At 36.2% G+C, this 17,884-nt stretch overlaps 1 protein-coding gene across 2 annotated transcripts; it reads right to left on the bottom strand.

The window, feature by feature from the left end:
- Positions 1–1,768: 1,768 nt before the first annotated feature.
- On the bottom strand, positions 1,769–8,416 carry LOC131049563 (disease resistance protein RPV1). 2 transcript variants are annotated; one of them, XM_057983620.2, is made up of 4 exons: positions 7,787–8,416; positions 3,717–4,788; positions 3,182–3,508; positions 1,769–3,098 (listed from the first exon to the last, which is right to left on the bottom strand). In XM_057983620.2, the coding sequence occupies exons 1-4, from the start codon at positions 8,332–8,334 to the stop codon at positions 1,992–1,994; spliced, it is 3,054 nt and encodes a 1,017-aa protein (XP_057839603.2). In that variant the 5' UTR covers positions 8,335–8,416; the 3' UTR covers positions 1,769–1,991. The 2 variants fall into 2 exon arrangements, with proteins under 2 accessions (XP_057839603.2, XP_057839604.2); XM_057983621.2 differs by having other exon boundaries at positions 1,769–3,086.
- Positions 8,417–17,884: the final 9,468 nt, after the last annotated feature.

Raw genomic sequence — 17,884 nt, 5'->3', positions numbered from 1 at the left:
TTCATTAGATTCTAATTGAGTAATTTAAGATTGGATTGTGACTGAGATTAAGATTGATGCAAGTTTATTTTTGTGATGTGTGATTGATAATCAATGATAAAAGTGGGTGAGAATAATGTGCTTAAATATACAACCCTAGACACAATATCTAAAAATTTCAATATACAAGCTTACAAGTAACAACTATATTCAATTCTTTTTAGTCTTGAAAGTAGGGAATTTTAATTCTTAAACTAGTAGTTTTTTTTTTGGGGGGGGGGGGGAGAAATTGTAGGTGTGGCCTAATCTAGTTAGGAAAAAGTCTTAGCAAGTGGGTTGAGCAAGTTGCAAACTATAGGACATATCATAAAGACTAAGGGAATCAATTTTTATAGTCTTCAGACATGTAGTGTCAAGGTTAAAACACTTTGTTGGTGAAGCGGCCACCAAGGCTCAAATCCTTATTGGGCCACTGAGATCACAAGCCTTGTGCCTTTGTTGGGCCATTGAGCTCGCGGGTTTGATCAAGTGAAGTGTGGGGATGAGGTCCCCCCTTTGTGGCCTCAACAATTCATGGCTCTAGGTCAAAAGAATTTCAAGTGGATCCAGAGGGCATGTAGTGCCAGCGTCACTGGTCACATTAAAAAGTTTACTAGGAATACTTTTTTTTTTATAAAAAAAAAATCGGAATCAATTTTAGAGTCAACAAATAAGAAAAAAGAGTAATATTGGATGCTAAAATTTAGTGTAATCGTTACATTCAAATAAACTGGCCAAAATTGTAGAGAGAAAGCATAAATTCTTCACGTTTCCCCATACTGATGTGCATACAAATATAAAACAAGTATTATAATTTACAAATTAAAGAATTAATTGTTGTAGAAATAAAAATATTCTTTCTAATCTAAAGAGGTAAATCAATGGAATAAGTTTGTGATCCCTTTTTTCATTGATATGTATTATGTGTTAATTGACTCTATCATAACGTCAAATCAAAAATATCAATTGATATGAAAACTACACAAACTGTGAAAATAATTAGTGATAATATGCACTCTTGTGCAAGATGAAATGAATGTGTGATGGAAAAACAAGAGACAATAGACTAATAGAAATTTTATGCAAAGTTTTATGTTTAGAGTGAATAGTCATGGGTTAGAATTGCCATGGATGATTATGTATACCAAACCTATTGCTTTGAACTTCTTATAGCTATACATAAATGAAAGAGGTATATCATGGATAGTTAGGATTCTATAATTAAATCAAGGTAAGGAAGATTTCAATACAATATAACATCTAACAATCAATAATCCTATAAAGTAAACTTGGATTCTCAATAAGTTAAGCAAAATATAAATACATTTGTCTCTAGGGTAGTACAAAGGATGTGTAAAGGCAAACGGTTGAAAAAGAGAGGATGTATTAAAATGAGTGTAAAGAGAATTGAAGATGAAGCAAGAATTAATTTTCAGTATTTAGGTCATTTTATTCTTCTTCCTGACAAATTTGAAACAAATTCTTTTTGAAAAAAAATATGAATTAAGAGATAATGATTGTACCATAATTTTTTTTTTCTTATTTGCTTTCATTAGAAAATATTTATTTTCATAATTACCTTTAAAATATTAAAATGAGAGATGTTTGTTAAGGATGCAAAAGAGGGCATGAGGTTGTGTGATACCATAAACACCAGAATTGAGAGATAAAATGGTTACAATAGAGAAACAATGCATGAAACACACATCTAAGCCAACATAAAATATCATAAAACACAACTGTACCAAAATTATTCAAGATCAATAATTTCATTTATAAGCCACTTAAATCAAAGACAACAATGATGGTTTTTATAAAAAATGCCGGTTGCAAATCCTTACACAAAACACGGATACACATGATTGATGCACATCAGGAAAACACCTCAGCAGAAAAGAAACTCGGGTTTTCCTCTCAGAAGAACCACTTAAGTGCCCAGTTCAAAGAGTTTACAGGTAACTGAACCTCCCTGTTCAGTGAGTTGAAATAGTCGACCTAGCAGCTGCTCTGATGTTATCTTGACCCAATTTCGGACATCCAGTTATCTCCATACTTTCAAGTTTTACTAGACCTGAAATACCGTTTATGTTGCGTAGCATTGGGCATTCATACACTTTCACCATCTTGACTGATGTTGAGAGGACATCTATCTCGACTAAACGGCGATTTAGCTCAATCTGAAGAGTTTGGAGGTTGGGACAACAATTTTGAGAAATTGATAATCTTGTCACATCGGTTGCTTTTAGATGTATCATCTGGAGTTTCCGCAATGATGTACAAGACGCTGACCCAACATCCAACTCGGCGATTGGACAATCAAAAATCTTCAAAATTTGAAGATTAGTAAGTTGCCTAAATCCTTGTGGCAAAGACCTCACTCCGGAGGACTTTATACATAAATATCCTAAAAGCTTGAGATGCTCTACAGACTCGGGAAAATATTTCAGGTTAATGCATCCCGTAATTTTGAGATGAACCAAGCTGGACAAGTAGCCAAGAGACTCTGGGAAACCTGTCAAGTGCGGACTTCCAATCACCAGCGTTTCCAATTTGCTTAGTTGACCGATGTTAGTTGGTAAATCCTTTAGCATTGTCTTTTTCAGGTGGAGCACTCTTAGGTATTTTTGTTCTGCAATTTGCAAGGGCAACTCTTGAAATTTAGGACACCCTGTGAAGTACAACTTCTTCAGCTTTCTCATGTTTTCAAGAATGTCTGGCATAGATGGAAGCTTCTTACAACCTGATAAATCAAGGTATTCCAGGTCTACCAGCTGCTTAAAAGAAATTGGAAACTTCCTTAGCATTTGGCAAGAGTACAAATCTAGATGCCGCAGTTTTCTTAGTTCCCCAAAATGGGTGGGTAATGTTGACAACTTGTTGCAATGTCGTAGCTCCAGGTGCTCAAGCGATTGGAGACCACAAAACTCTTCTGGCAGCTCTCTAATGCTGAACTCTTTACAAACACAACCTAACAGTGCTATTTTTTTCAAATATTTCAGATTTGATATTGAACTCGGGAACATTTCAAAACAAGCGCTCCAGGTACCAGTAATAATCAGCTCTCTCAACTGCAAAGGTGCCTGCTACCAAATTTAATTAGAGTGAAATAAAAAACATAATTGAAATTAAATATTTTAATAGAACAGTAAAGCAATGAACTTACATGCTCAGCATCCGTCCACAGTTCTTGTAAGTTTAAAGCGCCATTAAGCTCTAAGACTCTCAAATTTTTTAATGAAAGCCATGACGGAAGATTTGTATGATTGAAATCATTCCAGCGAAGCCAGAGCAGTTCTCTTGATAGTTCGCCAACTTCTTGATTTAGAAATTGTCTGCTACAAACCAAAAGTTTTAATCCAAGAGAACAGAGCGCGAGGCTAAAGCTTGTTTGTGTTTGCTTCTCAAAGCTTGTGTGTTGTATGATCTTCTCTTTCCAGAGGTGACAAGGATCAGAAATTGTGTTTGTCATCCCTCTAATTTGTAATGATTCCTAAATAATCAAAAGCAAAAATAAGACACATTGTAAAACAATAAACTTTGTTAAAAATAAGCCTACGATACTCTGTTTGAATATCATAAATTTCACATTTTATTTTTATTTTACAAGCCTAGGGTACTGATATTTAAAAATATTAAACTCAAAAAACTGGTTCCTATATCATGATCAATAAAGCTATAAGTAAAAGCCTTGACTTCACCTGAGGGGGAATCGAGGGAAACTGTTGTGGAGACCAAAGGCGATAGGGTGATTGTCGACGTGCAATTTGCCTTCCTAGATCCCTCAAATGATCATGCATTTGTATGACATTATTATCGTCTACCTCAACAAGGCACTTACTGAGAAGCCTTTCCAAACCGATCTGACCATCCCAGTCTGATCCTTCCCATACTTCAATGGCCAAACTTGTTTCCTCTCCAATGAAGAAACAAGCTATATCCGAGAACATTTCCTTCTCTTTTTCATCTAACGCATCATAACTGACTTTCAGTTGTCCTCTGATGCCCCTGTCTGATAATATGGATAACTCTTTTAATGTCCGTTGCCAATTATCCTTGCAAGACTCACCATAGAGTTTTCCTCCTAGGACCTTGAGTTGCAAAGGAAGACCATTGCAAACTTTTAAGAACTTCTCAACGAGGGCCTCAAATTCCAAACGTGGAAAGGGTTGTAAGAATGCATGCCAACAGAAGAGTTGTCTGGAATGAGTAGCGTTGAGAGCTCTCATTTGACAAATGTTAGAGATGCCTCGTGCTTTAAGAACATCTAACCTGCGTGTGGTAACAACAATCAAACTTCCCTCGCCAAGACTCTCCTTTGCTGGCAAAAGAGCATCCAATTGGTCTGTATTATCCACGTCGTCTAGAATGATAAGCACGGAAATAGATCTCAAATGGCTGTTAAGAATCCCTCTGCCTACGTCTACGTCGTCAAAGGATACACCTTTGACATCAAGGTCATCCAGAAGCTTTTTCTGCTTGTCAACCAGCAGTCCTTTCTCTGTGGCATCTCCAATATTGTAAATAAAACTTGACCTATCAATCATCGATGATCTCTTCTTATATATTTCCTTTGCGAGAGTAGTTTTGCCAGAGCCTCCCATGCCTCGAATTCCCACAATTTGTATTGTGCCAGCAGTTTTAAGTGCAATCGTGTCAAAGTATCTCATGGCTTCATATAGACCCACCAAGTGCTTGGCAACCTCTGTCGGCACCTTGTTTGTCTCTTTCACTACGCGATTCACCAAATTCTTCACCACCCTCTGCTCGTCACTGAACACGTGAAACTGAATTGAGTAGGAATAAAATGAACTGAAATGCAATGCTAGGGAAGACTTTACATGGTAAAGTCTGAGGCTTGCTTTTCAAGCAATTCTTTTAGTGACTTCTATGTTTCTTTTACTTAACTGAATTAAGAGATTACAATGAAAAATGTCTATTAGCTGTGTTATGGTTAAACAAAGCATCATTTCTATTTTTCTAAATATTAAATAAAAAATTCCACCCTTTAAAGTGTTACATATCTAGGTAAACTTGTGCAGATGGTAAGGCAAATCTTCAGGAAGAACCATGTGCCATGAGAAAGGGGTAGGCAAGAAATTCTTAAAAAAAGTCATGGATCTAATTTCAAACTTCTTAAGCCCAAAAACAAAACTAGAAGAGTTGTTTCAGAGACTCAATTTATCCATAGAAAGAATGATTTTGAGTGGGAATATTCATGTGTGAGGCTGGTCCCCATAGGAAGGCCTTGGTATAGTAAACCCCAAGTAAGTGAGCTAGCCTAGACACAAACACAACAACACAAAAACTTTGAAACCTTTTTTACCACACCCCATAAGAGGAAACCATTTCTAGTCCTTCCACAAAGGTTTGAAACAACACACGCCTAGTTTGTGGAGTGATTATAGAGGTATGGCATCAATAAAAATCTAGTTAGTCTCCTAATAATATTTTAAAAGCCTAAACATCAATTTGAAATCCAACCAATGATGAAAATTATTGGTGGCTAGGTGAATAAAATATAGGAATGTTCTCACTCCTCTTTTTTGAATTTTTAGAGCTTGGACCTAAGGTAAAAGAGCTTACAATCTCCCTTAAGAACTTAAAAGATGGGACCACCAAATGGAGTGTTGATTAATGGATAACCTGTTATAAAAATCATCTCTAGCCTAATGAAGCCAAGGTTTGAGGATTTCCCAGACTTCCCAAATGCTTTTGATGACAAATTTGTTCTAAATATGAACTAGTTCCTTCATGGTGAGAAGAGTAGGAATATTTAGGCTCTTCCAAGTTGGTTAGCCATGAAGAATTCTAGTACCAATGTAAAGGCAAACAAAAAATTTCCCAGACCTCATTTCTAATGAGTGCCCTAATTATCCATTTACCACACAAAGTTGTACCTTGCTAATGAATAGAAATCAAACAAAGAGCTCTAACTTGTAGCAAAAAGCCACAAAATTCCCATGAACCTTGTGAAAGAAATGATGTCCATAGTTGGAGGCCTAGATAAAGTCTTTGAGGAGATTTCCAACCTTCAAGTATGATGCCTTGGATGGAATCCAACTTGAAGAATAATAACCATGCATGGTTACCAATATCTTAGAATAAATTTGAAACTTCTTAATGAACAAGAGAGGCTTGGCAATCCAATATTGAAGCTTCTAAATTCTTGCAAGCAATGCTTACCAAAGCTCAAAGGAGTTAGCATGGAAGGAAAAGGAGAAATCTATAAATTTAAATATTTTCCCATAATCAATCCATTTCCAATTGAAAGAGTTCAACCAAGTAGACATGGACAAGAAGGATTTCCTATAGCATATGGTCTTATGTCTTAATATGTTGGAACAAAAGGCTTGATAAAAAATGTCAAGGCACTTGAGAGCCTAATTGATATTCTCTTATTTCTCATGAAGGGTAAGAAAAGAATTGTCTACAAAATGACCAATGACAAGTTAATTCTCAGAATTAGGAAGAAAATCCCTTTGATAGAAGATTGTGAAATAGCTTGAGCAAGAATCTCCTTTGATAGTCGACTACCTATGGAATTGAATCTCCTTTCCCTAGGGTTTTGAAACAAGCTTTGAAACTCTACCATTCTTGTCTTTGTGGTTAATCATAATAGACTTGTCAACCTCCACCTTTGGAGGAGATGGCATCCCCGTCAATGGTTGACAAGTAGATTAAGGGCATTCGATAATCAGTGAATAATACTTAATCTTGTGATTAGAGGCTTGACACCAAGAACAAGTATTTGAGATATTTGTATACTAAATCCTCTAGAATTATTGGGTCTGGCCAATTTGGATATCCATTCTTTCTAAGAGATCCCTAGAAAGGTCAACCTCAACATAGACATGACATTTAGGGCAAGCCACTGAACAATTTTCAAGTTTTACACAAATGACAAATGACAAAATCTATTGATGAGGCAAAGTGAGTTAGAAAGTTTTAAAAAGTTAGTGATAAACTTGAGAATTCAATCCAAATTAAGACATGAAGATAATTTTTTGTCTACAATTGAAAAGTCACAAGTCTAAGGTTTAATTAAGGCAAGGAGTATCAAACAAGCCATGGGCCCTAAGAAAGAGCAACCAAAGCATGATTGGCTTTAGGAAAACAAAAAAGGAAAAAAAAAAATTAGTAAGCTTTTGCACGTCGACAAGCCAAATCCCATGTGAGGTCTAGGACTTGTTAACCATGTCACAGATAACAAGGGAGAACTCTTTCCACAAAATATCCAATAAATGTATTATCAAGCTATTTAAAGATTTCATAAAAATATTGAATTGAAAGAATAAATTAAGAGGCTGGTCTAGGAACTTATCTCATGAAATACTTTAAAAAAAATTCATGATCATTTGGATGAGGGAGACATGGTATGTCACCATCAAGCTTTCAACTCCACAGTAATAATTACAGAAAAATGAAAAACTACATCATTTAAAGAAGCCACAAATAAAACCAGCATGAATAGAAATTGCAAAAAAAACACAATATATACAAACAAATGCTGGAAAGATCCCAAATAAACCAGTGATATGATACGCACACGACAAAGTCTTAAAAACCTAACATAGCCAATTCCTTCCCGAAAAAAAAAAAACGATAAGACGCAATTTGACGCATTTTTAAAATTGAAAGTTAATACTTTAAACCTAGAATTGAAAGGATACATAGCAAGTGAAAACTCGCGAGTATTATACGATTAAAAAACCTCTAAACGAGCGTAACTGGTAAACTGGGATATGATGAAGAGGATTAAGGTACTCACTCAACATTCTTAATAATGATGCCGCCAGTAAAATATGAAACTTCTTGGAGTGCCCGTTTCCACTCGTGAAGGTCTTCTGGAGTGTATCTATCTGCCTTTCCATGGCCGGAGAAGCCATCTGCATATGTTCCTTTCCCTATAACAAGCCACCTTAAATAAGAAGGCTCAACATGATAGAAGATGGGGATAATTGTGGTGCGGGTTTTGATCATAAATGTCAGTTCCGCCAAGCACTGGGGGGATTGTGCGTAATACTGGGAGAAAATGGCTATATGGATTGAAGCACTAGCCATGGCTTCTTCTAGCTCTCTAGGCATCGAATCCCAAAAGTTCAGCCTATTGTTGTCCAGAAAAACTTGCAGTCCCAAGCCATCTAGGTAATTGTAGATACTATTGGCCAGTGTCTGTTGGACATCTTGTCTACAATGACTTATGAAAACATCGTAAGGCATGTGATTCGTTCCAGGAGAGGAGGGGATTCTGAGGGCATCAAAAGCATTTCGTAGGCCATATTTGGGTTGCCCAGAAGCGGTAGAAGAGACACCCATAGATACAAATTGAAACGAAGAAGAATCCTGATAAAAGTGGCTTGGTGTTTGAAGTGCTTTCAATAATAAGCTTGAAGTTTTGCAATAGTATTATATAATATATTATTATATTATATTATATATTATATAATACGTATTATATAATATAATATATTATTATATTATATAATATAATGTTATTTTAAAATAATTTAGGTATAAAAATCAGATATCCGATTTTTTGAGACAATATATTTCGACTATGTTAGCTTGTGAGTCATTTTTAACCCACGGGCTGCACGATTTTATAAAAATCCAATATCCGGTGTTTTGGCCAAAAATTGCTAAAAAATAGATTGAAAGGTAAGATTTTTATTGTTTTCAATCATTTTCATTCAATTTTTGTATTTTTTTTAATGTTTATTTGATTTTTCTTTGAAAATATGGTTTTTTTTCATGAAAACTAGGTTTTTTAAATCAAATACAAAATTGTTTAAATTTGTTACCTAAATTCAATTGTTTACATTCAATTAGGTTAAAAATGGAGGATAACAATGAAAACATTGATCAACCACAACTGCAACAACCAAACCCTCCTTTGCCAAACCACCCCTCAATTCAGGATTTGATTGCACAAAATTTGAATGAATTAAGGGGGATTGCAGATGTATATCATAGGATCCCTAGTCTAAACCCAATGTTTGATCCTCTCACGTCGATCATAAAGAGTATGGAAACCATGACTGAGGAGCACAATGTTGCCCTTTTGTGGTGAGATTCTATGAGGGAACAATATGCGGATGGCTTGAAATATAAGGAGATCAAGGATATCGAGATATCGAAAGCCGATATTGCCTCATTGTTTGTGAATCCCCGCACTGGCCAACCTGTAGACCCCAAAAAAACAAAACTTTCTATTAAATGGTGCACAAATGATGGTATTGTGAAAAACTTTTGGGATTGTTGGTGGATGGTTTTTGACAAACCACCCAACAACAATCTTGATGTCCCCTTCCACTTTATAAAAAAAATGTATGCTGAGTTTGTTTTAGGCAAACATGTGAACTACTTTGACATCCAACCTTTCTAGGGTGTGGGTTTAGGTATGCCCCAAAATAGACCTGGGGCAGTCAGAGTAGTCTAAGGCCCATATGTCCCCCCTCCTCCTGTTGATCCTCCACCTCTAGTGCAACATCCAAATATCATTTGTGAGGCGGCTTCATGGACCATATCAACGATTCACTATTTGAGTAGCCTTTTGGTTTCTCAAGTTGGGTCAATAGCTCAGCCTACTTTTGATGGTGGTGGTGCATTCGGTGGCACTGACACATCATCCTCGACTCCACACATATGCATGCCCCATAGTTGTGTCATGTGTGGGCACATATGCTTGGGTCCAATTGGACAGCCTGTTGATCCTCCTATGGACAATGTAGATTATGAGGTGCGTGAGATGCATGATGCACTGGATGTTATGACACAGAATGGAGGATACCCTAGGGAGTCCTCACATGCTAGAGGCGAGGAGGCACTGTCATCATACATTGATGATGTAGTGGTAAGATTTGTATTTTCACAGTTCATGCTATATTTTAAATGAATATTTATAATCTAGATAATATTAAGTACTAATTTTTATTTACATGGTCTATTTAACAGTTGATGAGTGAGGAGGAGTTGAGATAGATTCCGAAGGGCACCTTATCGGCCATTTCATTTGGCCTTGATAGCTTGACGGTACATATATTATTGCACCTAGTCGTTTGTATTTTATTGTACATACATGCTCATCATTTATATTGGTATTAATTAGATTATGTAGTAACTTTCATGTATATCTTATTTTACTCTTGTAGGGCACAAGCAGCACAAGTGCGGGGCAGTGTGATTTAGGATCTGGTAGTGCAGTTGGAGACAAGTGAAAGGTAATTGAATGCAAATATGATTGAATGAATATTTTAAATAGCTTATAGTGATTATACATGTCTAGACATAGATTGATAGTTTCATATACTTGTTGTGCATATGTATAGAGAATTCTTGTCTTCACATCCTTGATGACTACACCCAGTATACCTGAAGATGAAGAAGAAGAAGAGATGCCTCGAGTAGATGTGTGTTTATTTTATTTTGTGTTTAGTAGATATAATTTGTTATTATCAGTGACAATTATATGCTAACTTGTAGCAATGCCATGTTTATGAACATATGTAGGTTGTGTATGAAAATATTGAAAACATACCTCCTCTACCGAAGACATACATCAAGAGTCCTACAAAGCTAAAGAGAAGACGTGGAGATGAGGTAAATATGAATAGTTCAATTATAGTTCATTTTTATGTTAAGTTTTCAAATGTGAATTATATAATATAACTAATATTAATCGTGGTCTGTTTTTCTTGTGCAGGATCCTTCACAACCGAGCAGTGCAGCGAAGAGGATTGATTTTGATGATCCATCAGTAGCTTAGGATGTTATAGATAGTTTGGGGATGCTTACATGTCTAGTTGGCATGTATATGGACATACATTCACATATTTAGACATACATTTTGTTTGTGTTGGCGTTTATGCCATATTTGTTTATGGACATACATTTGTAATCATTTGACATTTTTATATATACAGAAGTTGATATTTGATCATATAAATTGTTGCTCATCTATGCATGGTGTTATCATGGAAATCTTTAATCTTCATTCCAATAATTAACAATGGTTAATAATGGTTATTTAATGAATTTAATACAATTCATTTCATTTCATCGTAAGTGTTGTTTGTATAATGAAATTCATTTAATGAACAATACAATACAATTCATTTAATGAACAATACATTTCATTTAATGAACAATACAATAAAATTCATTTAATGAACAATACAATACAATTCATTTAATGATAAATACTTGATACAATTCATTATTACCCTATGCATGGTCCTATTTTTCCCCCCAACTCAGTCGAACACTCAGGGTCGTATCCTACCGGCGTCGTCCCTGAGCACCCTAAGTGCTAAAATTATCAAACTTTGATAGGCCCTAACTCAGAATCTGTGACACCTGCAAATGATCAATTTGAGCCTATGGGACCACAAGAGGGGTCCCTACAAAAGCCTATCTCAGTTTTTCAAGTTTCCCTAAGGTTTTATTAGAGCAGCAATTTTTCGGTTGGCGAAAAAATCATCAGTCTCATTCATTCGAATGTTGTCTTGTGGTCAATTTCTTGTTCTGCTTGTTGTGATGATAAACCGTCAGCTCTAACATGTCCAGTTATGCATTATTACCCTATGAATGGTCCTATTTTTCCTCCCCACTCAGTCGAATGCTCAGGGTCATACCCTACCGACGTCGTCCCTTGAGTGCCTTAATTGCTAAAAATTGTCAAACTTTGACGGGCCTTAACTCAAAATTTGTGGCACCTGCGAATGATCAATTTGAACCTACGAGGCCATGAGAGGGGTCCCTACAAAAGCCTATCTCAGTTTTTCAAGCTTCCCTACGGTTTTATCAAGGCAACAATTTTTCGGTTGGCAAAAAAATCGTCAGTCTCATTCATTTGAATGTTGTCTTGTGGCCAATTTCTTGTTTTTCTCATCATGATGATGATCCATCAGCTTGAAAATGTCCACTTAGGCATTATTACCCTATGCATGGTCCTATTTTTCCGCCCACCTCGGTCGAACGTTCGGGGTCATACCCTACCGGAGTCATCCCTTCAACTTCCTAAGTGCTAAAATTCTCAAACTTTGATGAGCCCTAAATCAAAATCCGTGGCACCTGTAAATAATTGGTTTGAACCTATGGTGCCATGAGAGGGGTCCCTACAAAATCCTATCTCAGTTTTTCAAGTTTTCCTACGGTTTTATTAGGGCAGCAATTTTTCGGTTGGCGAAAAAATCATCACTCATTCATTCGAATGTTGTCTCATGGCCAATTTCTCATTTTGCTCATCACAATGATGAACCATCGACTTTGACATGTCCAGTTAGGCATTATTACCCTATGCATGCTCCTATTTTTCCCCCCCACTCAGTCGAACACTCAGGGTCATACCCTACTGGCGTTGTCCCTTGAGCGCCCTAAGTGCTAAAAATTGTCAAACCTTGATGGGCCCTAACTCAGAATCCGTGGCACCTATGAATGATCAGTTTGAATCTATGGGACCATGAGAGGGGTCCCTACAAAATCCTATCTCAGTTTTTCAATTTTCCCTGCGGTTTTATTAGGGCAGCAATTTTTCGGTTGGCAAAAAAATCGTTAGTCTCATTCATTTGAATGTTGTCTCATGGCCAATTTCTTGTACTACTTGTCGCGATGACAAAACGTTGGCTTTGACATGTGCAGTTAGGCATTATTACCCTATGCATGGTCCTATTTTGGCCCCCCACTTAGTCAAACGCTCGGGGTCATACCATACTGACGTCGTCCCTTCAACGCCCTAAGTGCTAAAAATTGTCAAACTTTGATGGGCCCTAACTCAAAATCCGTGGCACCTACGAACAGTCGGTTTGAACCTATAGGGCCATGAGAGGGGTCCCTACAAAAGAAAAAACATGTCTTGGTTGTACACATCGTGCCAACCAATATTCTGATCTCTCTCCATTCCCTTGTGGTGCAACAACTGCAAAAACATGTCCTGGTTGTACAAGATATGATAGACAATCATACTCGAGTGAACTTTCCATGTCATCATTTGACAAGGATATTGTTTGAGATAAAAGAGTTAGATATTGGGGAACCCACGTATCAACCCACTCACTTGACTCGCACTGATCCCAATCACACCGAACACAACTCTGACAAAAACAAGCCAACACTCATGTCCAAATGGTCCATGTACTTGCATCTAAGATGAGAAATGAATGCATCTTTGAAGAATCTTTAATTGTTTGACAATCCAATCTATTTCCCACTGTGCCCTCCTCAACCAACCAAAAGAATCTGGTCACTGTTGAATCAATAGTACCTCCATGTGACAATGTTGAACTACACCAATCAACAATAGAACGTGCATCAAATAAATTTGCACCTAAAATCCTCAATTGCTTCTTAACTAGAGCTCTCTTCAAACATGCACCTGCTCCATCATGCTCCCCCTTCCCATGCCCTGCCTCAAAAAAACACCAAATATGAGGTATACGCCTCTCTACATGCATTCTACTCAACCAATAAAACATACGAGCATTCTTGAATTGACATGTACAGTTATTTGACCATATTATATGTCGGTCAATTGCAATATCTTTCTCATGCAAGAACTCAAAAAAATTCTCGAAAGAATGTTGCACATACTCAAAGGAGTGTGATCTATCATCACTCATATAAAAATTATACTCCTTGATTATCTTCCTGTCCTCTTTTGTACTATCAAGAGCATGTCTATATGTAATGTGAACAAAAATATCAATCTAGACTGAATTGTAGTATTGAGATTGTACCTCATTTTGTGGTTGCAATGTATAGTTTTTTGCAAAATCAACCACCAATATAATAGTGCCAATTGGGAAAGAGCTCTTATACATACTGAACTATTGATCCAACCACTGAGACCTATGGGTGTGCCTTGCATACTTGTAGAAAATATTTTCCTTAAAATCCAAAATAAAATCAGCAATACTCACTTCTCTTGAGACTAATTCACATCTAGAACCTTCACCTCCACTCTTCAAAGTATATTTCACTGTCTCATATCTTTTTTTCTCAACGTAATTATTTCCAAACTTGTGTTCGCTTCCCTCATGAAAACATGAAACAAACTTTGACAACCCACCACATTCTGAGCACTTCTCATTCAAACAATCATTTCTATAGAAATAGCAGCCATCATCTCTAGGGCATAAAAATAGATCTTGCAAGTCTCTTGATGATCTTGAAAACAGAATTGCACCACACTCCTGCAACATCTCATTAGTATGCATCATAGAATGAATATGACATAAAAGTTCATGGTACATTGAAAACTCCACATGCTACTTGCAACAACAAGTATTGCGAATCTTAAGAAGAACACAATAAAATGGTTTCAAAGATTCAAAGGCCCTTTGTGATATTTGCAAAGTTGGATGTATTTCACAAATTTTTTTGTACAACATTGTTTGGCTTGACTCCAATAAATGTTTGGGATGCGGTGTGCGGTCTCGATTGCCGATTATTAATTTCAAAACTCCCTTTACAATGGGTGACAGTCTAGAATTAGAGTGCCAAAATTGTTGAATCTCCTCCTTCACATTGTCAGACAACTTTCTATCAACATGTGGAAGCCTCCCACCAAAAGCCCATGTATCTTGTTGAAGTGGATCGTCAAGTCTTTGTCTTCGTGTTAGTGCTCTATCCAAAGTTTTACGGTTTATGTTAAAATCAACAAAAGTTTGTCTCATTTGACAAGCCTTCCTCAATTGATGGCTTACTATGGAGGTTGTAATCACTCTTCGAGCGACTCTCTTATCTCTTTCTTTGGTATTATTTGTTGGTATTTTGGATATGTTGGTATGGTTTTATCATTGATGTCATTACTTGTCAACACTTATCAACACTTGGTGATTCTTGGTTTCTTGGTTATATTCATCGGGTTTAGTGACTTATGCACACTCACCAGTATCTAGTTCACCGGTAGGTTATATTGTTCATCGGCACTTGGAATGACTTGGAGATTACTTGGTTATGTCGAAGACATTGTTTTAACACTTTATTTTGGTGATTTGTTCATTGGTCTAATTGAGTTTGCATATTTGTTGTTACCAGCAAATAGGTCTAGGTTATGGACCAGCAAGCATATATATTCCAGATTAGTACGACACGTCATGAAGATGATTTTTTATTATTGTAAAAGCATTGAGCCGACATGATGCATCACATATTGATTCATTTGTAATTGATTTTATTATAATATATCTTAGTAAGACAACCTACTCATTTGGTCTTAGGTTTTGGTATAAATGTAAGATCCCATTTGTGAGATTGACATGGACATGGTATCGGAATGTAATAAGTGGTAGAGCATAAGGTATATGCGGATATAAGCAGAGCTATACATGTAGACATCATTTAAGATTGAAGGAGGTTTTGAATAATGCAAATCGAAGCTTAACTGGTACTGAATCCAACATATGAAGATGCTATTTTGAGCAGTACATTATTATTGGATTTAACCATCCAGTTGTAGTCAGTGTGACTCCCATTTTGTGCTTGAATAGTGAGCTCTAGGTAGTTGGTCTTTCTGCATGTGTAGACTCCATATTTTACACACATACTATCTGTAGTAGTATCATCTGATTGTGGGTAAGGTTGCCCACCATGGTTTTTCCCCTTACAGGGTTTCCACGTACAAATATATGTGTTGTGGATGTTATTGTCTTTCTATTTCATATGTTAAACTTTACCGGTATTGCAATTAACTGTTAAAACTGTCTACCGGCAAAATTTTTGGTTTATTGGTATTAAGCATTAACTTTGGTTAAGTTAGTTTTGGTTTGGCTATTCATTGACAACTGATTCACCACCACCCCCCCCCCCCTCTCAGTTGTCTCTGGGACTTAACAATTGGTATCAGAGCCTAGTTCTCTTTTTGCAGAAGTTTAACAGCTTGAGCAGATCCAATGTCTTATAACTACTTTAGGAAGGATAGTCTGAAGCTTGATGGAACTAACTATGGCATATGGAAGATTAGGATGGAGACAAATTTGAATTGCATTGGAAAGGACATATGGGATATTACAAAGAATGGATATGTTGCTCCTACTCAAGGTCAACCTATTTCACCAACCTTGGCTAAAGATGAGGAAAATGATTGGAACGCAAGAGAAGCACTTTTGAGTGCATTGTCAGATTAACAAATCATGGGATTATTAGATAGATCTACTACTAAAGCTATTTGGGACAAATTGGAAACATTGAATGAAGGTGATACCATAGTCAAAATTTCAAAACTGGAATGCTTCCGGGTCAAGTATGAAAATCTAAAAATGGAAGAAGATGAAAGGATTTCTACTTTTATGGAAAGAGTAAATGAAATTGTTTTGGGTATACAATATTGTGGAGGAACCTTAAGTGAAGATGAAATTGTTTCTAAAGTTTTAAGAGCACTGCCACCAACATATAAAATGAAAGTAACTGCTATAAATGAATTGAGAACAATGCCTAATACATTAGTATCTAGAGACACTTTGGTTGGAAAACTTTCAGCTTTTGAACTTGAGGAATTTGGTCCTATTAAGATAGATTTAGCTTTCAAGGCATCATCATCATCTAATAAATATGATTGCAAAGCCTTTTATGCAAGAGAACTTGAAGAAATCGGGAAGGGGAATGAGAAACTAGAAGAACTTGAAGCACTATTTGCAAGGAAAATGCCTAAAGGTCCAGTTGGAAGTAAGTATGAAGTGAAGGCACCCTTTAAATGTTTTAACTGCAATAAGATTGGTCATATGGCATCTAGGTGTCCTGATAGACATGTAAGATTGAAAGAAGAAGCTAAAAGAACATATAAGCCTAACCCTGAATATCAGAGATACAGATTTAAGAAGAATAGAGACAAATCATGTTACTATGTTGATGAAGGAGTTACTGATGATTCTGATGAGGAATCGACAGACAATGGATAGGTTTTTGTTGCTATAATAGAAGATCAACTAGCAACCTACTATTCAATTGGTAGAGAAGGCCTTGACAGCTAAACTTGAAGATAAGGATGAATGGATCATTGATTCTGGATGTTCACATCATATGACTGGTGATAAAAGTAAATTCTTAACCTTTCAAGAATACAATGGAGGTCTAGTGAGATTTGGAGATGATAAAGCTTGTTTGATCAAAGGAAAAGGCACTATATCTTTTGATGGTAAGCACAATACTGATAATGTTTATTATGTTGAAGTTTTGAAGAATAATCTTTTGAGTGTTGGTCAACTAGTTGAAAAAGCTTTTTAGTTACAATTCATGGTAAATGCAAAATCATGAATAGAACTGGCTTAGAAATTGCAACCGGTAATCAGACTAGAGGTAATATCTTTCATTTGAATAAAATGAGAAAGCATGTTTGATTGCACATATTGATGAAAGTTGGTTATGGCATAAGAGACTTGGTCATGTAGATTTTGATTGCATTGTGAAAATTAGTATAACTAAGGCAGTAAGGGATTTACCTAAGATTGTTAAACCTCACAATCTGGTATGTAAGGAATGTCAATTTGGAAAGAAAGTCGGAGCATATTTTAAGAGTATTCCAGAAAAATCCAATATTGTTCTTGACTTAATTCACACTGATTTGTGTGGTCCAGTAAGAACTAGAAGTTTACAGGGAGATAGATATTTTATGCTAATCATTGATGACTATTCTAGAATGTGTTGGGTTACTTTTCTTAGGGAGAAATCAGAAACTTTTGGGAAATTCAAATTATTCAAGGTGATGGTAGAGAATGAAACCGATAAGAAAATCAAATATCTGAGATCAGATCAAGGAGGTGAATTCACATCTAAGGAATTTAATACATTCTGTGAAGTGAATGGAATCAGAAGACAGTTATCAGCACCCCGGACACCCCAGCAGAATGGAGTTGTGGAAAGAAAAAACAAA

The sequence above is a fragment of the Cryptomeria japonica genome, chromosome 11 (genome assembly GCF_030272615.1).
Source record: "Cryptomeria japonica chromosome 11, Sugi_1.0, whole genome shotgun sequence".
Lineage (NCBI taxonomy): Eukaryota > Viridiplantae > Streptophyta > Pinopsida > Cupressales > Cupressaceae > Cryptomeria > Cryptomeria japonica.
This window is presented reverse-complemented; position numbering and strand designations above follow the sequence as displayed.